This window comes from Hermetia illucens, chromosome 1 (assembly GCF_905115235.1).
Source record: "Hermetia illucens chromosome 1, iHerIll2.2.curated.20191125, whole genome shotgun sequence".
Taxonomy (NCBI): Eukaryota; Metazoa; Arthropoda; class Insecta; order Diptera; family Stratiomyidae; genus Hermetia; species Hermetia illucens.
Genome location: NC_051849.1, coordinates 42,500,939 through 42,524,133, shown reverse-complemented (window position 1 = coordinate 42,524,133; position 23,195 = coordinate 42,500,939). Strand labels below are relative to the sequence as shown.

Genomic DNA, 23,195 nt, shown 5'->3' with positions numbered 1-23,195 from the left:
ACGGCAAGTTTGAGGGGCTTATTCGGTATGCCATCCAAACCCTGGGCTTTGCTCCAGCAGCTTGTCCTGTGACTAGTGGAATCGGCGTTTCATTCAGAGGACGCTGAAAGATGTCAGCACCCCCTCTTGCTGGGGAAATAACCCCTGGATTATTTTCATCAAGAGCATAGAGCACGTGATCTGCGGAGATGATCGGCCTCTGAATCGTCCTGTCACGATTTTATAGGCGCTACCCCACGGATTTATGTCCGCTTTCAAACAGAGCTCCTTAAGATATTCCCTCTTACTCCGCTGGATGACGAGCTTGAGGTTCTTGCGAGCTTCCCTATAGGCATGCTCCTTTTGCCCTTAATCGATCCTACCTATTGCCCTCTGAACCGTTGGTCTCGCTCTGTGGCAAATCGATCGGTGTCTGTCAGTCTGTCACACGCACTTTTCTCAGAAACGGCTATACCGATTGACACAAAATTTGGTGACAAGGTGGGAACTGTGAATACCCAAACATGCGGTGAGTGATATCCTTCTACGTTGATATAAAGATCTCTGTTAGTACTTTTCGAAGCCGGTCTTAGTTTTGGCATTTGTTAGAAAGGCAGGGACTGGGAGGGGTGGAAAATGATGATTTCTTTAACGGACCCATTCTCAGAAACTACCCAGCCAAAAAAATTGAAAAAAAAAACATGAAGCTGCCTCTATATGGTGTCCAGGCCTCAAAATACTCCCCATATTGATATCTGCTCACATTAAGTCAATAATAGTATTGATATTCCCAAAAGAAAACAAGTTTTGGTATGTTACCGATGACGGACGCCAGGAGTACATTGTCTCCTGCAAGGCTCTGTACTGGGTCAATACTGTAGAACATCATGTACAACGTTGTACCTAATCTTCCCCTTCCGGAAGAATCCACGGTGGTGGGCTGGGCCAACGACATTGCACTGATTGTGGTCGCAAAACATCTCGAAGAAACATCACAAAATGGAAGCGGTCCTCATTACCAAGGGCCCTAAAATAAATAACGCCCGCATTCAAATTGGAAACCATATCATCACTTCTAGGCCCGCCATTAAATACTTGGCAGTGATTATAATCACGTCTATAGACGGAAAGCTTAGTTACAGGCAACATGTGCAGTATGACTGCGACAACGCATTCACTACAAGTATGACCCTGAGAAGGATGATGCCGAACGTGGGAGGACAACAGTATGCTTTTAGGTTGCTTATAGCCAGCAATCATGCTCTATACGACTCCAGTTTGGAGATAGATGTCACAAGCGTCAGTTAACACTAATAAACTGAGTAGAGTCTACAGGACGACAGCCCTAAAGCTGTCGTGCTCTGCCTTCAGGATTGCCTCAGATGATGCAGTATTCGTCATCTCGGGAATGATGCCGATTGACATTTTGGCCGATGAAATGGCAAACATATACAATGCGAAGCCTACCTCTCCCTTAACGCAGATGAAGAACGCCGAAAGAGAGAAATCTGTATGTAGATGGTAAGAGCGTTGGGAACTCTTGGGAAAGAGCCGATGTACTCACAGGCTCACCCTCCCATCAAGGAGTGGCTGGAGAGATGACATAATGAAATCAACTATAATTTTACCAGTTTCTCACGGGCATGGAAGATATCGTCAGTGCCTGCACAAGTTTAAACTGGACACCTCACCCGATTGTCCAAACTGCGAAGGAGTCCCAGAGGACCTTGAGCATGTATGGCCATCCGTCAGCCCGCTCATTCCCGCTATGTTCCTATGCCCGGGAACCCAGAGGAGGGTGACCCTGAGCGTGCCGCCCAGACGGTTCAGCGCGTCTCTGCACTGCCCCACCAGCCTGGAAGATGTCGTCGCTGAGTAGAAGGCCTTGATGGCCGCTTGGCTGTCGGTCAAAATGACTCAGACTTCCAATATCGCCAGTACTTCCGCTTGGAATACACTAGCGAAACCTGGAGGACCATACGACTTGGATACACTGTGTGTATTCGAGAAAACCCCCGCGCCGACTCCACAGGCCATCTTTGATCCATCGGTAAAGAATACTGAGTCATAACTTTACAACACGCCGCCGGTCTTCCACTTTGCCCGGATTGGAAAGGCCACAGCAAAATTTCTCCTGAAGTTCTGCTTGCGTGTGGAATAATCCATGGAGAATGCCAGATTTCCCGAGGTACTTCGTCTAGGATGTTGCTGTTGCGTAGGACTTCGCTGCCCACCATCCGGACTCACGTAGTCTGACGGCACTGCACGCTGCAACGTAGTTAATGTGGAGGTTTAAGGGGAGGAGATGCAGGAATGCATTGAGAGCATCTGCCGGGCACGACTACAGAGGCCCAGTAGCACCTGAACACGCGGCTCTTTGAATTCTATTGTATTTTTTACTCAAAGCCTGGCACCATACAATAGAGCAATACGTTAGGATCGGACGCACTGCAGCGGTGTACATCCATCCTCGGCCGGAAACCTCTCTCCATAATCGTCCTTACGTGGATGTACAGGGCGCGCTCTAGAGTCTTCAGCACGTAAGAGGTCGGGCTGATTGGTCGAAAGTCCTTCGCGGGCTCATGACCGGGCCTGCCCGCTTTCGGTATGAAAACCACTCGTACGCATCTCCAGAACTACGGTACGTATCCTAAAGAAATGCAACTCCGGTAAATTTCAACAAGCCACGGCACAACCCTTTCCTGCTGCTTCTGTAGCATGATTGGCATTATGCCATCTGGGCCTGGACAAGCTGTTTATATATAGCCCAGCCGATATTATCCTCGGTAATTACCGATTTGATAGTCTCGCACAGCTGGGGTGGCCGTAAACCCTGCAAGCAAGGTTCTGCCTCCCAGTCCTCCTCGCTGGCGGGAAAGTGCATTTGAACCAGGAGCTACATGGTTTGACTAGAAAATTCCGTCCAGAAGCCTTCCGACTTTTAGGATGACTACGGCATACCCGCAATCGCCCTATCGCCTTTCTGTTCCAAGTTTATGAAGGGATTGATTTGGGCTCAGATAGATGACGTGCTCCCATATAGTACGGACACACTCCCAAATCAAACTAAACTGTATCTACGAATCTATAAGATAACAGATGTCGCCGCCAGACTTACTAAATAAGCACATCAGATATGATAGTAAAATTTCAGCAAATATCTAAACCACCGCCGTCGTCTGGAAAGAGCTAAAATTCTAAATGAGAGAAATAGTATTCTTTCTCAAATTTTCCGTCTTGTATGTAGCTTGCTCAGACGAAATAATTTTTCTTCATTGGTTGTAAATGATTTTGAATGAAAATTCGTCATAATTAGACAATTTGCAGGCACATCTGCTGGTCAGTCTACCAAAGAGCATTTCTTAAATGCAGCCAACTTCACCGCAATCATCCGCCGACGTATCTTGAAATCTCGCCGTGTCGTCGTCGACTAGACATTTAATACTTGGAAGTCGGTATGTACGCAGTTCTTTTGTCGGCATGGAAAGTTTTCATTCAGGAATTTCCATTACGGCAAAATATTTTCTGCAAACGAGACAAGTGTAGTCCCAGTTCAATCGTGCGCACGCTATAGTTATGAAAGTTCGCGTGTATTTCTGTGCTTGCCAGTGAAATCGCGTTGCAAGCAAGATTAGAATGTCATCTGCCAAATTTTTGCTCTTTCCATTCACGCCGTACGTTGGTCCGTCCGTCCGGGTTGGCATGAGTTGAGTGATATGCGTGTCATATGTGTCGTGCAGAGCAGTTAAAATTAGTAAAATTACGCATGTTACAGTGGATGTGTCGAACGGCGCGTCGCGAACAGGATTTACGCTCGAAATACGGAATGTCTAGGGGCGATTGATTGAGCCGAGACTACCACACTTGTGTCGTTCGCTGCCCTTTTCCCTGGGCTAATTGCTTGTCCGTGGCTTCGTGTCAACGACGCAAACCGCAGATAGCGCTTTATCATTTTCCTAACTTGTTTTACTGCATTTTTCAGATAAAAAGACACGCCAAGTTCGTCAAACTGGAGTGTTCAACTGCAGCACGAAATTAAGGCCGGATCTCTTGGATTGCAGTACAGTAAGTATGCTTGCGAGTTGTTTTGAAGTGAAGCCCTACCTGGGAAAGTTAGACGGCTTTGCGGTGTCGTTAGTGGAAATAGGGAGGAAAGTAGGGAAAACTTGCGCCCGAAAGGCGAGCTCGTCACTGCTCCGTGAAATGTCAAAACATCATTCGCCGTCTCTGTCGGGTCCGAGGCGCTTTGCTGGCGCGGCGCTAGCCACTTCGCTCTAGCGACACGTCTGCAAAAGGGCATCCTTTCACACATCGCGTGTGACAGTTCTTTCGCCGCGGTAGCTCCCCTGCTGATCGTGCGGCTCCAGATGGAACCTGGTCGCCGGATTCCTACCTCGTCGGACTTTCTTCGGCGAGTAGCAGAGAGCGGTGCACGAGCCCGGGCGGCCGCGCTTCCGGTTCGATTCGCGACATGATTGCCGGCCAACTTTTCATACGGCGCTCGAGCTCGTTATCACCAGAGCCGTACAGAAGTGTGGGGCCTGCTTTCTATGTGTGGGTTGTCTTTGCCACGTGTTACTGATGAATGGTCAATTTTCCGCAGCGAAATCATCTCTGTGAGCTGCAAGTGAAGATGATGGGTCCGTTTGCGGATGGCAGCTGAGTGATGGCTTTTTATGTAACACTGAGTTGTCGAGATTGTCGCATATTTTCATGGTTAGGAAACGAGTTCACCATAACCGATTGGCACGGCGGTCGGAGATAAGAGCATGATTTTCAGGTTTTCTAGCCGATGTCTCTCACGTAGCTGAGGCGGCTGCTCCTCAGGTTGAATGCCTGCAAATCACCCAGCTCCGGTGCAATAGGCATGCACGCGCGGAGGGCTCAATTAGTGTTTGTTCCATGCCTCCACAGCAGGGAAAGTAGTGCAAGCTCCGTTTACATGTGTGGGCAGAAGCGGCTGTGCAATCTTCTCATGTCGCCGAAAATAGTTCAAGATCGTTGGGTAGATAAGAGAACGATGCCTGCCCAGTTACTATGGCTGATACCACTTCATATATGCTAACTAAACGAAACCACATCGAAATGCGATTAATGGAGAAACGCATTGGAATTGCTTGTAAGTGAGTTATGCGATGAAAACTTGCTTCAAACGGCATTTCACTAATTGGAGCAAAGCATCTTTCTCCGATAGATTACAGAGTTTCATTGGAATGATCCATAGGTCTGGGAATTCGAATCATGGCGTGAACTAATCAAATTGTTGACTGGTAATATGCAGTGGAATTTCGCTTGATTCTTCTCTGTGCTTAGCGGCGAAGCTTTGAATAAAAAAACACCGAAAATGCAAACTATTGATGTTTTCTGCTTGCCCTTCATTGCATGTAGGGCTCATGACTATCTCGAAGGCAAATACAAAATCAATCTTCCAATTAAAAAGCCTTTTCTGAACATGATTTTGCATTTCCACTTTGGTGTTATTTTTTATGTGTCCCTGAACTTATTATCGTGTGAGGTGAAGTAAAATTTTTATTATTTTCTACATAGAAAGTTATGACGAGGGTTCAACCCTGGCAGATTGTAATCCCCCTCTTGCTCCGATAAGCAGCCTTCACATTCGTGAAAATGCAATAGAAGGCACCATTGACTGTTCTCTTCCAGCGTAGGCAATCTAGGAAAATAATGTCTTTTTGAATAGCAAAATATGATTACAAACCAGAGTTGTCAGAAGCCAAAAATATTAGTATCACAATATGTGACAGAAAAGTACTACATAATATGTATGTACTTTTATATGTTCGTACTTAGGCCAAGCAAAAGAGGTTTTAATCTAGCATGGTATGGTGTTCTTTATTGCACTCCAAACATCGCTTTACTCTTACACTTCCGTGAATCGTTATGTCATAGACACTTTCGGCATACCTTAGACTGCCTTACGAAGTGGTTCCTATCCTCGACAGACAGCTTTCTGAACTCGTCACATGAAAACATCGCGTGTTTCCTTTGCAATATCTGCAACCACCTTTCGTTTGGGCCGCACACGCTTTTTTCTTCAGGGGCTGAGTTGGTGAAGGTTGGACTTGGATGGACACAAGCAGCTTATACCTCTTCAGGAGATCGCATAACTTGTCCACAGGAGGTAACTCCTTGCTACCCTCGATGTCCTCTTCAAAACCACAGAGGGTATCGTTGACGAACTTTCACATTATAATAGGGATTATCATTGGGGATGTCTGGAGTTCCTTATTAAGGCAGGCCTAGACTGGATACCGGTTGTTGCGCCCTTGATGATGATGATGATTATCATTGGGTCCCAATGAGCAGTCGTGCACCCCAAGTTACTCAATCCAGCCAAGCAGTTTCGTATAGTGTTATACATTGCTATTACGTCGTCAGTAGATTTGTAGCCGAGTTTCTTCACGTCGAGGATTGCGTCCATGTACTTTTAGTTTCGTACTTATCGAAATACTATCCACTGCATATACCTTATCTTCACTAGATACGACTGAAGATAAAATCCAGCAACTTCTGAAAGACGTTTCGCCAAACTAAACCAAAAGCCGTAGGTCGTAAAACAAGCACTCAACCTAACCTAGCAAGTGCTAGGTTAAAGGACTTCGAAAAGCGCCCCTGCAAATGTCTTCTTGAAAAACTGCCACAAAGACTAAAACGGCTCGCTTCAAACTTTTATAGATTTTTTAACATAAGTTTCAAAACTCGTAATTCAAAGCCAGAAAGTATAGCAATTTTTTTCCCTGTCATTCTGCCGCCAACTCATGGCACTCTTTTCGCCTGCTCTCCACTCCTGTGGCGAGTTCCAAAAATGTGTGGAGAGCGGCGTTGGCGTCATCTGACCGCTCACATTCGCAACATTCGAAATAAATTTCGAATGCCGCGAATCCTGCCGCGCCACATACTCACAAGCAGCTTGACGGTGCGGACTCGTAACTACTGCTAGACAGCTGCAAGTGCGATACGGCTTCTTTTGCCTCCCCTCGCAGATATCCCAGCAAGTATTGTAATTTATGTATGTGTCCAATCGATGTATTGCTGCCTATCACGGCTTTAAAAAGCTCTATGAACTGGCACCATTCCTTAGTCACGCCATAAAAAACGGCATTTGGATACTGATGTGCCGGATGACATCCCAGTCTGACCACCATCCTCTTCTCCTGCCGATCTAAGCTTGATCGCTCTCGATTAATGCCCTGATCGCTCCAAACTTCGCCTCCATCTCCTGTACGCCAAAATACGGATCGTCTGGCTTGAGGAGACCGAGCACCTTCCGATGATTCGCCCTGAACATCGTCATCAGGTCTTGGAAGTCTCTCGCGTTTTTTTGCTAAATACTCGGCTGATCTCTAAGATGGTTCATCCTTCCTGTAATTTCTTTCCAGAACCTCCACCTGTTTAGCAATGTCCGTCTGCTCCTTTATTATCGCTTCGGCCATGGCTATTTGGTTATTATTGTTTAATATTTGGAGACTGGAAAAGTTCGATTAAGGAATCGAGGATTGGATCAACACAGATTTTATCGTAAAATAAAATATTCTAATAATTACGTTATTAATCAATTCGTTCATGCAATTTGGATTTTTATGATAGATTTTGTGATATAATGTTTCTTAGAGAATACGAGATGTCTTAAGATATAATTTAGCATCAATTGTGATGCCGATCTGTTGAACATGATTCAACAGTTGAATTGGTCGAGCAGGTAAGGTTCACCTATTAGAGAGGTGCGTGGGGCACCATACAATAACGATTCTTGTATTTAATACCAATCTACACATTTTGGTTCTAACCATCATTCCTGATATTGCATATATTTCGCTATTGGCTTACTTCCAAACATACTGCTTTGCTTCATACCAGATTCAGATTCATTAAATATTCGGGAACATCCATATGAACCAACGCCTCTTTAATTTGGTTCTAGTTGGCGGAGTGGGATGTATTTTTAAGATCCAATAAAAACACATAACAGCAGCCACCATAAATGAGCGGGCTTTTTGTCAGATATGTACACAACCATACCTATTGCATTCTTCGTAGAATGAGCGCGCCGACAAGTCATTGCTGCTCTCGACGATATTGCAGATGAATCTCTCTGTCATCTTCCGCGTTGTTCTCAACAGGCAGATCGGCCGACATGATGCGGCATCTCCAGGTGGCTTATTGGGTTTGGGAAACAACATCAACTTTTGCTTTTTCCATTAAGCAGGGAATATTCCTTCTTTTAAGAGGCAGGCCAGGTTTTCACTGCCAGCTTCAAAGTTCTTCCATTCAAGTCTGAGACTTTGTTGTTATCTAAGCTACCACATATTTCCCGCAATTTCTTCTCAGTTACTGGAGGTATTACGCGTTCGCTAATTTGGACCATTGTTTGCCTTTCGCTGTTGAGTGGTGCGGAAGTAGAGTACTAATAATCTCTTTCGGGAGGCGCGGGCAGATCATATGAATCCGTTGTTTGAACCGGTTTTTACTTCTCAGAATGGTTTCTTGTGTCGAGCTTTCGCGCCGCAGAAAACGTGTCCCCCTGAAAAGTGTTCGCCTTCCATCCGGACAACTAACCGCCAGCGGCGAGCTCGATTTGCCATTGATTTCCATGCAAATTGCCTGGTGGTCACTGTAAGTATACCCCCCACTGACTTGCCAAGTAACTCTACTGTCTAAAGTGGCGTTCACATATGTCAAGTCCACTATAGACCTCAGGCTCCTTCCTCTGAAAATGTATGAGGTCATGACATTCGCGACTACCACGTACAGCTCCGCGAATGCTTCGAGTAGAACATGTGCTCTGGCATTCGTTATTCGGGGGCTCCATTCACTATATATAGTCACAACGATGTTTCTCTCGCGGATGATTTGCGAGAGTAGGTTCTGCACCGCCTAGCAGTGCCTGAGATTGATTTATATCCACCTCATCTGCGATTTGCGTTGAGGGCTTTCCTGTACTCCCGGCACATGCTGATAATCCACAACCTCCTTCCCTTTGCACAGAAAGCAATTTGAGCCAGCTCCACGGTCCTTGCTGATATGGCCTTCCGCTCTGTATATCCTTCATTGCCTTCATTCATAAGCCGGCACGTAACCCAGCCTATTCTTGAGGTACGAAATTTACGCTGCGCGACGCGTGCGGGCACGAGCTGCACTCTATGCTAAAATATTCTTGATGATTTTGTATAAATGTCAAATTATGCATTTGGCTGCCGCGCTAGTGAAATGTGGACATGCCGCGTCGCAGCAGTTGTAGTCGAGTGAGTGTCGCACTGCATAGCGTAGATGCGGTCATACCTACCTGTCTCTGCTGCCAATAATTTGAGTGCAGTCTCAACTGATAGACGTAAAATGTTCACGGCTGACTTCGATAAGGTCGAATTGCTTTTCCTTCATTATGATCTCATCTTTATCCTTCTATCCTCTAGTGATCTCCGCCTGCTAACCCATACATCCGTTTCCTATCCTAAGGACTTTACAATTTGACTTAAGAATTTGTCCGCCGCCTTCGATTTGTTGAGCTCCAACATAAGGTCTATCTTCTGCGGTTGTCTAAAGCGACTAACATTCCTAAATTGCATGTAATATATATAGCTATTGTGCAGTATTCCAGAACCTTGCACGTCTCTGGATTTGTAACATGTGGTAAGTTGCTCCCGAAATATATATCTACACTGAAAAATAAAAATTGTAGTTTGGAGTAAGCTACTGGTCTATCAATTTTAAGACAATCTGTATGCGTATATATTTGTGTATAAATGACATGGCATGCACTGGAATTCAAGAAATGCTAAACTGATCTTGTTTTTTCTACGCAATTGCGCAAACTTGCGACAATCGTAAATGGTGTACGCAAACCAATACGTCACTAAGTCTTACGTTAAATTCCTTTTGCTAAGTGACGTTTCATTATACACATCGTAAATGCGGCCTGACTCTCCTGCTATTAGACGTCATAATCCGATGGTTATCTATATGTAGATAAGGTACGGCGCCGGATCCAAAAAGTTTCTCATTAAGAAATTTCTTCTCGATCATTGCGATAATTCTTTTGCCGCAATCACATTCCAAATTGCTGTCCGAGGCTGCATTGAGAACATGAAAGTAATGCATAAACATGAGAATGCCTCATAATCTACTTCGAAGAGAAAGAATAATTATTTGACTATTACATTTCTACTTTTGGTCATTGGTCGATTGTCTTTAATATTTGTTCAAGAAAGTGATTATTACATGTAGAAGCATTTTACTGGCTATTAACATCCCAATATAACATCAAGTCCGCAATCTCGGGCTTGTATGTTTACATTTCAACACTATAAAATATAAGAGTATACTTCGATATCAATTTTCATCGTTCAATAAACTGCGTGCGTCGACAACTGTTATTTGTCTTAAATAGCTGCGGGAAGAAGGGATTATGATTTGATTGTTTACGCTGGATTTCTAGATAATGTTCACAGCGAAAAACTCGACCGTCTGAACATGCTCGTTAATGGGGAATACAGATGCCATATGCACATTGTATAACTTGAATAGACAAAAAGTAGGCCTCGCCGTAACTAACTGAAGATTTGCTAGACATTTAACCAAGGGTATAGTACAGGGATCTTACACGGTAACACCTAAAGAATTATTACCAATAAACTACACATGAAAAAGGAGTCAACGCTTTGGTTACCTAGAATTTTAGGCAGTGATGAACACAAAAAGAGCTATTTGACAATTCAAGTGAAATTCTTGAGGCATTTTAGGATTGATTTTTGTCCTGTATGCTGACCGTGGATAAAACTTGTCTCCATCACATTAATCTAAAAACCAACGACTCTTCAATGGATTTGAAGCTAGTATAACTACCGGCAACGAGAAAACTCTAGTTTCAAGCCTTGCAGGGCAAATCGTAATATCCATTATCCGAGATGTTCACAGGATCAACACGATGCCTATAAATAAGAGGGGAGTATACTCGGTTTCTATTGCGAAAAGTAAATAAGGAAATTCTCTTTTACTAGAACAACATGCCTGCTCGCAAAACCAGGGAATGCCTGTCAAAAGTCTGATCTGGATAGAGTGCGAGGCACTCAAGTTACCATCCAGCGTATCAATCCATCGTTGTTTCGGCCAGCTCTTTGGTCGTTCCTCATGGACTTCTATTTTCAGGCTAATTTTAGCAAGTGACTTCTCGTCAGCGGGAATTACATGTACATACCATAGACAACGCTTCTCCCCTGTTTTACCCAAAATGGGTGCTAATCTTTAGTTCACTAGTTTCCATTGTTTGTTTCTCGATATGATAACTTCTTTAGATCACGGCAATTTTAGACCCTTTTTTCGTATATGTACATATGTGTATGTATATTCTTTTAAATTTTCAGGTAACTCATATTCCACCAACTGCCATACAAGAAGTATTCCAAATTATTATATAATAATCGTTGGCGCAACAATCCATATTGGATCAGGGCCTTGAAGTGTGTTAGAGCACTTCATTCAAGACCGTAATAATACACTACAGGATTACGATACCTTGTAGGAGGCAATGTGGTCAGCATTGCGCTGGCCCGAGATTATTACCCTGATTTGACTCATTCGCAGCCGAGTCGACTGGTATCCGACATCCAGTCACGATAACAAATCCCACTGCCACCATTGAGATTTGAACAGCGATGTTCCGTACGACAACCTTATCCTCTAACCACTCAGCTATCTGGGCACTTATTAATTATTACTGAATCGAAAATTGACGTACACTGCAACTACGCTACACATACTTTGCTTGATCTGAAAAGTAACATGTCGAAATTTGATCTCACTTAATCTCTTTCTTTGGAATTATTCCATAGTTCAAACAAATGAAATTGTGAATTTCCAGCTATATAAAGGTTGGTACACAACCTAAAGATAATATTGGTCAGCGATTCGTTTATCTCAATTAAGCTTGACTGTTTGTAAGCACCTTGTTAAAATATGTTTAGAAAACACTACGATATCAATTTTCATCATTAAATCACACGCACCCATGTATTGTTTACTTCAATTGCTATAATATCGAGCGAAAATATAAGCAGCCTGTCCCCTATACTGACTGACCACATCAGCACTCTGCTGAGCATTGTGGGAAAAATATACGGAGTTCGGATGCCTGCGCCATCTGCTTTTTATTGATTTCGAGAAAGTTTTCGACAGTGGGGAGGGAATGCATCTGAAGTATTGTAAGGGAGGGACGAGCTAAAATTGGCCTAAAATTCATGTACGTCCCAGTTTGTTACGTAATGTTTAGCTTTCTCTTCTTTGGTAGTAGCTGGTTCACCATCAAAGAAGTACGGTTCCATGATGGCGGCAACTCACAAATCAACTGTAGTTTGATTCTGATCGATTACATAAGAGTTCCCGGAGACCCAAATTCCGCAGTACTCGCCACGATAAAAACTAGCTTCCTCCCTAAAAATAACTTTTTGTAAATTGTAATGAACTTACTTGGGTAGGAAGATCAGACGATCAACCTAACGACCTAGAGGGCAGAACTATCCCACAAACCTAAAAAAATTTGTGAAATTGACCATGAAGGTCCGCCCGCAAAGATTGAAGCTTCATCAAAGTGCTCGGTCGACAAGTTCTTGCACGCCTCTGTGCTAGCCAGGCTCGGGAATGTGGGGGGTCCTTTGAGCGACCGATCGTGCTAAACAAGATGGCCCAGACCTCGGCATTTCATGAAAAAGAATTGTAGTGAAGATAATTAGGCTCAATTGTATTCTGTAATAATTTAAAGAATTATTTCAAACTAGTCACTGAAATTAATGAGAGAAATGTTTGTAAGTCTTTGATAACCAATCATCAAATTATGTCCTTTAGATATTGTTTTTCCCGACGATTACTTTTTGCTTACCTTTAACCCAATACTTAAGATAAATTCGTATAATTTCAGTGGTACTGTAACGACTTGGAACGAACAAGGACTTTTCTTTTTCTTTTGTAATGCAAGCAGCAGTAATGGAGGAATCGAACCCAAGTAAGTTTACCATAAAACGTCATAGAGTAAACGCCACTTTAACGCAATATTTCACTTTATCAGTTGATAACGTTCAGGCTAAAGATACCGCGGCGACCTACAACTATGACGATCTTTTCCCAGCTCTACCCGAGAGCACAACACCCATACTTAACAATGCAGCGCCTAAAAATATGAGAGTTGGAAGCTCTGTAGTAACTCAGGTAATGAAATAATTCACGATTGCTGCTCGATAGGATAATTCTAAAAAAATGAAATATTCCTAGGTTTTTCATGTACCTTGTGAAGAACGTAAGACATCCGATTCGGAAAAGTTCGGCGAAGGCGAATCACTTCGTATTTGCCAGCTCATCATGAAGGATACTGGTGCGCATATTGAGATTTCAAGTGGAAAAGATCAATCTCTCACGTTCTTGGTCAAAGGCAAACAAAATGAAGTATTAGACGCTCGTCGCAAGATCCTAGTACACTTTCAAACTCAAGCTAGTAAGCAAGTTGAAATTCCCAAGGAACACCACCGCGTTATCTTGGGAAAGAAAGGCGAACGGCTAAGGGAACTAGAAAAGCTGACTGCTACTAAAATTAACGTTCCAAACATCAGCGAGGAAAGCGATACGATCACTATCACCGGAACTAAGGAGGGTATCGAGAAAGCCGAACATGAAATCCGTACAATGTCGGACGAGCAATCGAAGAAGGCGTTCGAACGGATCTCCATTCCTAAGGTCTACCATCCTTTCATCCTGGGTCCATTCAATGAGAATTTGAATAAGATGATGGAAGAAACGGGTGCTAAAATCAATGTTCCTCCGCAGACCGTTTTCAAAGATGAAATTACTATCACTGGTGAAAAAGACAGTGTACTGGCTGCTAAACGTCGAATTGAAGACATTTGCAAAGAAATGGAGAAGAAGTGCTCAACTGTAAGTGTGGAAGTACCAAAAGGGCAGCATCGCTACATCATCGGACAACGTGGCTCTACAATTCAAGAGATTCTGAAAGCCACAGGAGTGTCCGTAGAAATGCCGCCGTCTGATACTAACACCGAAACGATAACGCTGCGTGGTCCTCAAACAGCTATGGGCAACGCATTGAATCTGGTCTACCATAAGGCTAATTCAATGAAGTCCGTTACGATCCACGTGCCCAACTGGATTCACAAATACATTATTGGCAAACGGGGAGCGAACATGAAAGAGTTCGAACAGGACTACCCCAACGTGAATGTGAATTGCTTGGGTGACGAGATCAAGCTCGAGGGTCCACCAGAAACTGTGGAGAAGGCTCAAGCCTACTTAGAAGGGGTAGTGCATGACTACAACACCAACTATACGTTTGTCGTGATCAAGGCTAATCCTAGTTACTACAAACATATCATTGGCAAGGGTGGTGCAAACATCAATCGTTTGAAGGACGACCTTAAAGTAACGATCAGCATCGAAGAGAAGGAAGGCCAAAACAATATTCGAATTGAAGGACCGAAGGAAGGCGTTGCCCAGGCTCAATCTGAGCTTCAAGAACAAATTGACAAGCTGGAAAACGAGAAGGCTAAGGATGTGATCATTGATCGCCGCCTGTATCGGCAAATTATTGGCGCCAAAGGTGAGAAAATTCGTGAAATCAAAGACCGCTACCGCCAAGTCCAAATCACGATTCCGAGCCAAAATGAAAATGTCGATATTGTGAAATTGCGTGGACCAAAGGAGGATGTGGACAAATGTCATAAGGATTTGATGAAATTAGTTAAGGAAATCCAGGAGTCGTCCCATCGTATCGAAGTTCCCATCTTCAAGCAGTTCCATAAGTTTATCATCGGAAAAGGCGGTGCCAGAATCAAGAAAATCCGTGATGAAACTCAGACTAAGATCGATCTGCCAGCCGAGGGTGACACGAATGAAGTAATTGTTATAACAGGCAAAAAAGAAAATGTTCTCGAAGCACGCGATCGCATTCAGAAAATCCAAGATGAATTGTCGGACATTATTACGGAAGAGGTTCAAATCCCACCGAAATTCTATAACTCTATTATCGGTACCGGTGGTAAGCTCATTTCCGCAATAATGGAGGAATGCGGAGGCGTTTCAATCAAGTTCCCGCCGTCAGAGTCGAAGAGCGACAAGGTAAGTAATAGTTTTGCTGAAATCTCATTACTCGACCGTTGTGTACATGATTCGCTTGTTTAGGTAACCATTCGCGGCCCCAAGGACGATGTAGAAAAAGCAAAGGCTCAACTGTTGGAACTTGCCAATGAACGACAAGCAATGTCGTTCACAGCCGAAGTGCGTGCCAAGCAACAGCATCATCGTTTCCTGATCGGCAAGAATGGTGCTTCTATTCGGAAAATTCGAGAAGCAACTGGAGCCCGTATTATGTTCCCTTCGCCAGATGACGAAGATAAAGAGGTCATCACTATCATGGGCAAAGAAGAGAGCGTCCGCGCAGCGAAAGAACAACTTGAAACCATTATTAAGGATATCGACAAGGTGACTGAGGGCGAGATTTCAGTTGACCCGAAATATCATAAACACTTTGTCGCCAAACGTGGTGAGATTTTGCATCGAATCGGCGAAGAATGTGGTGGAGTGATGATCTCATTCCCACGATCGGGTGTCGATAGTGACCGAGTCACACTCAAAGGTGCCAAGGATTGTATTGAGGCCGCAAAGCAGCGTATTTTGGAGATCGTTGCTGACTTAGAATCGCAGGTTACAATTGAATGCATCATTCCACAACAACATCATAGAACCATTATGGGTTCGCGTGGAGCTAAGATCCAAGCAATTACATCGGAGTTTGATGTTCAAATCAAATTCCCAGATCGTGAGACTGGTGATGCTCCAGAGGGAATGGTGAATGGAGGTGAAGAAGCTGCGCGTCAACGCGATATTATTCGCATTACGGGACGTCCGGAAAGATGCGAAGCTGCCAAACAAGCGCTAATTGATCTTATTCCCATCACTGCAGAAGTGAACGTGCCTTTTGATTTACATAGGTCGATTATTGGACAAAAGGGCGCCAATGTACGCGACTTTATGAATCGTTACAATGTTCACGTTGAACTCTCTCCCCCTGAGTTAAAGTTGGACGTGATCAAAATAAAGGGAACCCCGGCCAATGTCGAAGAAGCAAAGGAAGCTCTTATGAAGCAGGTGGAAGAGTTCGAGGCCGATCGTAAGGATCGTGAACTGCGCTCGTTCGAATTGAAAATAGACGTGGATCCTAAATACCACCCGAAAATCATTGGCCGTCGTGGTGCTGTTGTTAATAAAATCCGCAACGACTTCAGCGTCAATATTTCGTTCCCGAAACGCGACGATACCGATGATCGCACCATAACGATCACTGGCTACGAAAAGAATGCCAACGAAGCCAAGGAGGAGATCATGAAAATGGTCAACGAGCTAAACGAACAAGTTGAAGAGGTATTCAACGTCGATCGTCGTGTTCACCCACGCTTGATCGGACAACGAGGTCGCAGCATCCGCAAGATCATGGAGGACTATAAGGTGGATATTAAGTTCCCGAAAGCAGGCGACGAGAACCCCGACGCTGTAACCATCATTGGCATGGAGGAAGCCGTGCTAGAAGCTAAAGACCACATCTTGAACTTAGAAGAGGAATATCTTCAAGATGTTGTTGATACCGTGCCATCAAACACTAACGATTTCAGCTCGGTGCTGGAGCATGCTTTCAACAAGACCGGAAAGAGCGGTTTTGTTGTTCAGGGAGCCCCGTGGGAGTCAGGACATGGCCGTGGCGCTGGCGGCCGCGGCGGGCGTAGCGGTGACGGTCTACACGCACCGAATACTCAGTCCCATGAAGACTTCCCCGATTTCGGCATCCCCAATAACATTAACAACGAAAACACCCCAATTTCTTCAGCTTGGGGCCAAAGGCGCTAACACTTAGGCGAAGCGAAGAGTGTTCTTTCCTGTTTGAGATTGAACTAGGAGAGCAAGAAACACAGGTTCGAAATCACTTTGTTGCAATCATTCAGATAAACACTTTTGCTATGTACGTTTTCAATAATCGGCCGTCTCTTATTCTTTACTACATTTTTACTTATTTAGAGTTCAGTGCAATTTCTTCAGTGTAGAAAATCGAAGAAAAAAACGAACGTTCCGGCGCTCGAGAATTTATTTACGCATATTTATATAAAAGTCATATTTTCTTTTCAAATTTATTAATTTGATAGCCAAATAATTGATTTAATAATATTGATTAATAATAAATTTTTACACGGCAAGGAATCAAGTCAACAAAGGTCAATTAAATTTGTTTGAATATTCAAGTTTATTCTTTTGATTTAATTAATTTGCTTATCTATATGTCTCTGCATCGTGTACGAGAAAAGAACGCAATGCTGAGTTCAATAACTACTAAATAAATTCAGTATATAATAAGTCTCTGCAAGCTCTACAAAATATTGAAATCGTTTCAAGGCTAATATTTAGATTACATGAAACACATAGTTTGTAATATCAGAATAGAATGACGCTCTGTTACATTTTTCAACATTTCGGGATGTATATGATGAGAGATCATTGAGCGTGTGATGAAAAAAAACGGCAGAACGAAACACACATACACATGTAAATTTTCGCACGCTTCTAATCGTCTCTAAGTTCTGTCTGAGAAGAAATTGAGAAACCCCATTGATTATCGGAAATAGAGTTCTCTCGCGACTGATAATGCGCTGCTAATTAACTTTCCCGAGCTTGAAAAAAACGTGAATAAACAAGTACATGTAAAAATCAGACAGAACCCAAGCGAGGAAAATACTTTTTGGGAGAAAATATAGTAATTGTTATTGAATTTATTTGTTGAGGATAATAAAACCATTTTAATTTTTTGTAAATTATAATAGTTATTAAAGGAAAGAAAATTCTGATTCAACTGATCGTTGTGTATAAATCTATGCACTAAAACGTTTTAAAATATTTTTTTACTCAAGAAATCTTCCAATTTTGACTGCAATTTAAAAAAATATGTGTTTGTTTCAATTAGATAATAAATTTTTTACGTATAAATAAATTTATTCCATGAACATTGGTTTATGTGCAATTACTTCAGTTGGGAGTGATGGTATACCTCTGGGTATTTTCAGAGATCTATTTCCGCATACTCTTATTAAATATCATGATTATGAGATTTCCACATTATTCACATCTCGGAAATGGTGGAAAATTTTCTTAATGTATTAATTGCTCTTTATCAATTATGTACCGTAGGATGTTCCCTCTCTCTAGTCTGAGCACAAGGGGGAGAAAATTATTACGTCCCCTCATCACCCCTTTTTAAGGTTTTGTTTGTAAAACAAAACCTTATTAAAATCGGTTTACTGTCTATCTGTCTGTCCGTCTGTCTGTCTGTCCGTCACACGCATTTTTCTCGGAGACGGTTGTAGCGATTGGCACCAAATTTGGTAGAAAGGTGGGAACTGTGAACGCTCACGCATATAGTGAGTTACATCCTTTTACCACGAATTTAAGGGGGGGTTCCCATACATGCAAAGGGAGGGTGTAAATTTTTTTTTCATCAAATATAGTTATGTGGGGTATCAAATTAAAGGTCTCGATTAGTACTTTTCGAAGCCAGTCTTAGTTTTGACATTTGTTGTATAGGTGAGGGGTGCGGGGGGTTGAAAGTGGTCATTTTTTTAACGAACCCATTCTCAGAAACTACTAGACCGAAAAATCTGAAAAAAATCAGGGGGCTGTCACTATATGGTGCCTAGGCTCCGAAATACTCTCCATACCGATACCTGTTCAAATAAAGTTAATAATAGTACATTACTATAATTTTTAGTAATTGATAGGAAAACCCCCCTTAGGTTCACCCTAGAATCACGAAATTTTGCAACAATATAGGCTACAGCATAGAGCATGATTCTGCCAAATTTGGTAAAAATCGCACTATTACTAACAAAGTAATACTAGGTCAAAGCTGTCGCTTCTCTGCGAATTCGGGACTATGAATGTCAATATCACTTGAAAGTGGCTATTTTCACATAATATATGCACATTTTACGTGCTACATGCTAATGGGACAAATGCACACCCAAATCTCTTTATAAAAGAAATACACAAAACCTTTCATATCTGAAGCGTCTAGCTTCCGGTTTCCCGACTTGTTCTCATTGAAATTTCTGTTTCGGGCCCGGTGGGAACCCCTCTACATTCCGTTTCGTCAGGCCTGTCTTCTACGTAAAATGTGTTGAAGATTGCAAAAAAAAAACCACTAAATCCACCATGGAATCGTTTGCGGTGTTCAAACCATGTAGTGTCATGTCGTAAGCAAACACCCAATGGGTGTAATGACGAGATTTGGTTGGTCGTTGATCGGTGGTCAAAAATCATTCCGGAGTGGCCGTAGATGACCAAGAGGGTCTATGCTATGAATGTCGAAGGGTGCTATGAACACTTCGATTCCTTACGTGTTATTTAACAAAGTTTCACGTATCCTTAACCGGTGCGTAGGTCCGCGCTCCTATCGAATGAACAACATCCGAATTGAGAAAAGTCTCTGATTATTCCGTTTATTATCAACGACATCGATTATGTGTGTCAGTAGACTTGTACGTCCTAAGCCCTGCGACTCCGAAGACAGAAACTGCCAGTGACAGCATCAACTTTTACTCGCTGGTGTGTCGTCAACTGATGGTGGTTGATGTTCTTCACATTTCCTGTAGAACAAACTGAAACTGCGCGAATTCGAACTTATGCACCAGGGTATAAGTGTTGGGTTAACGACGGGGTAAGAAGGAACGATATCGACTCCACTCGATCAATGTGATCGATGATGATGAATGATTTTGCTAGCGAAATCCGAAGCTGACCAACTTACGGTGGCTCCGGTATCGATCAATTCTAAAACACGTTCACCCAAAAATGTGATATCCGCACGTGGCTATCATGGCGGGGTCGATTTGTGAGAACGGGAGAAAAGTAAAGACGATGGTTGCACTGCCAAATGCCAAAAATAGGCTATTAAACGATCGCGCTGGCATCCCAAAGGCAAATTGTCTGTCTCAGTCCTCAAATCCGTACATATACTTAGGTCCGAACCCGGACCTATCGTCAAGTCCATGAAAATTAACGTGCCGCCCATCGTCATCGTCGAAAATATCACCCCAAGCCCAAAACTTGTGTACTCCAAATGCGCAGGAAATCTCCCGCACACAGTCCATTATCAGACGGAGGAACATCAATCGAGTTGCTTCCCATCGCAGAGTATAAGAACAAAAATTCAAATCAGAAAGGAACCGCAAGAATTCAATCTTCCTTGTTTAGAACCCGAAAACAAACCTAAGAAATATCGGAACCCCATGTTAGACGCGTTGTAATGACTTGATGGGGACGGGATTGGGCGATGATCAAAAGAGCGTCCTGAGTGGCCGAAAACGACCAAGACGGGAGAATTAAATTTAAATATATGGAAATAGTGAAACCCGCATTTCATATAACTTACCTTGAATAAATCGGACATGGTCGAAAATATGCAAGGTTACATGTAGTAGTCACCCTTAACCATTGCAATTCCGGCTGGTTTGGTGATCTAAAAATATTACGAAAGCAAATTTACCCGTTTAGGTGTTAAATTAAAATGACCCACAATGAATTGCGATAGTTTCACGAAGAATCTTCAACTCATCGAATTGGTTGTATGGAATATTTAATGAAATGATATCAGCCGGATCGAAGTCCCTTAACAAGCTTGTTGAACCAGAGAATGCTGGAGACACCATAACTGATTATCCGATTCAAGAATAATCAAAGGAATTTGCATTAGGTCCTGAAGAACTGTTGACTCCCTTTAATGGTTAGCTCATCGGTTGATTTATTGCGCTTTATGTGCTATTTCAACATAGCACAAAGCTCAGAGTATGTCCTTTCGCTCACTCGCGAGTTCAATGGACAACCGAAATTCACCCTATGATTCTATGTATACGTCGGCACAAGAATTAACGGACCTGGTAACGCATGAAGAATCAAATGGTCTAAGTAGATTGTGATGCGAACGACCAACATATTTGTTGAAGTTTTAGCCAATGTAATCCTAAAGGGGAGAAGGTTTTTGATTCCCTTGCTTCAGTGAGCGCAGTGCTAGCCCATTAATTTCATTGTACTTTGTTCAAGTTCTATTCGTCATGAATGTTTATGTTCGTCTCGCTGCTATGAACCTATCGCTTGCACAGCATTAAGTGTGGTAATAATGAAACTGGAGAACGGTCTCACGGAAAATGGAGGGAGAAAAGAATAGCAATAAAGAGAACAGAACGACATACTTCAGCTCTTATTGCTGCGAACGTGGTATGTGCGCCTACGTTCATCAAGCGAAAAAGACGTGAAATAATTGACTTAACAATTTGCATCTAATGTTAGAATTGATTAGAAAATGGCGGATGCTCACCAAGTTACTTAGAATTTAGTCTGACTTTTGTGTTTGAATAGACTGCAATTCAAAGACGGAGTCCTAGAAAGGCTACATCTAACATTGTATTTGCTCTGTCCTAACAAATATCTTGAGAATTAGCATTATCCCGTCAATAAATTGTGTTGGACTGGATGTTGTTCTTAAAGAATGCAGCTACAAATCATTACTGTTGGTGGATATTTAATCCTTTTAACAGGTAATGTCACCCTTTCTTCTTCGAACATAATTCTTCACCTGAGTCACCGCCTTTAGACGACATTCTACACTAAAGATAACCTACAAAAAAATAAAAAAAAGCCAAAATGTGAAATTCGGAAAAAAGCCCAGTAAAAATTATCTTTAAACAATTTTAGAATAACTAAAACTGTAATCCTCGTCCAGGCGGATCGCCGTCACCGCATCGCTCCTGTTAACTTAAGCTTTTTAGCTGGCCTCCTGCAATTCAACCCGTTTTCATACAAACGCCAGTAGCTCTCACATCACTCAAAATATTCTGTAGGCAGCAGGATCACTCTCGAGACCATTCCACATCAACAATGTTCTAAGACAAGAAGATGCCCTATCATCCACCCTTTTTAACCTAGCCCTGGAAATAGTGATCTATGATGCTGTGGTAAATGTGAGAGGCACCATCCTCTTTCAGTCCACCCAACTACTTGCCGATGCTGAAGATATCGACATCCATGGTAGGAAAAGAAAACGGGACAGACCTGGCCTCAGATGGAGCGATAGCTTTTAGTAATATCGAATTGGTGTACATCGACGCAAAACCGGGATGTCTGGAGTTCCTTATTAAGGCCAATTCTTCGCAGATCGCCAATGATAATTGCGGGAGCTTGTGTTCACAAGCTCCCGCAATTGAAAGTGCTATTTCCAGTGGGGACTTAGTAGCCAAAGAATATACAAAGGAGGAAACTACGAAGCCCAAATACTCCTGTAACATAAACTGCCGGCCTTTTGGTTGCCTACCATTGACTTCGTTGTTCAGACGAATCTTGGCAAGTGAATTCTTGTTAGCGCTAATTACATGACCATACCATCGAAGAAGCCTCTCTCGCAGTTTTTCCACGATCGCTGCAACCCCACATATATTGTATGTGATCGAAATGTGTCACGCCACTAGTCCAGCACAACATTTTCGTCTCTAATACCGCAAGCCGACGTTCATTGCCTTTTATAGTCGGCCAACACTCAGAACCATAGAAAAAAGCAGGACGAGCGACATTGCGGTAAATTTTAGATTTGAGACGTTCGTTGATACCGAGATCAAAAAGAACACCAGTTGTGGAGCGCGACTTCATCCAGGTTGCGTTAATGCGTGAAGCCATTTCATAACGCAGTTCTCCATTGGCTGATAGTATTGACCCGAGATATTTAAATCGCATAAGGGCCATGATAAAAAGCATCAAATTGGCGCACGAAAACGGGGAATGGTTTGCTGTGCTGTGGAAGCCTCGGGAAAGCATAGATCGCAGGAGGATATGATCGGAGGTTATCATCATTTCAAAAGGAGAAGATATTGAAACGGTGCTTCAAACGCGTTTACTTCAACCATATCGCGAAGACATGTACTGCTGCGAACGGCAGGGCGATATAAGTAAGGATTGGGGAGCTGATCCACATTGTACATTCTGCAAAGAGAAAGAGAGTATGTTCCATGGGCATATTGTAGGCAGCAGCTGATGCGGGAGATAGGGGAGCCTACAATATAGGGTCAGTTCAATGATCACATGCATCAAACCTTAGGTACACAAACATAGGAGTCCCAGAA

At 42.9% G+C, this 23,195-nt stretch overlaps 1 protein-coding gene across 1 annotated transcript; it reads left to right on the top strand.

Annotated features, from left to right (window-relative positions):
* Window positions 1-3,394: 3,394 nt before the first annotated feature.
* Window positions 3,395-17,884, top strand: LOC119646614 (vigilin). The gene is made up of 6 exons (XM_038047119.1): window positions 3,395-3,434; window positions 3,962-4,044; window positions 12,905-12,988; window positions 13,052-13,191; window positions 13,255-15,108; window positions 15,172-17,884. Exons 3-6 carry the CDS (start codon window positions 12,955-12,957, stop codon window positions 16,888-16,890), a joined length of 3,747 nt encoding a protein of 1,248 aa, XP_037903047.1. The 5' UTR covers window positions 3,395-3,434; window positions 3,962-4,044; window positions 12,905-12,954; the 3' UTR covers window positions 16,891-17,884.
* The last annotated feature ends 5,311 nt before the right edge of the window (window positions 17,885-23,195 follow it).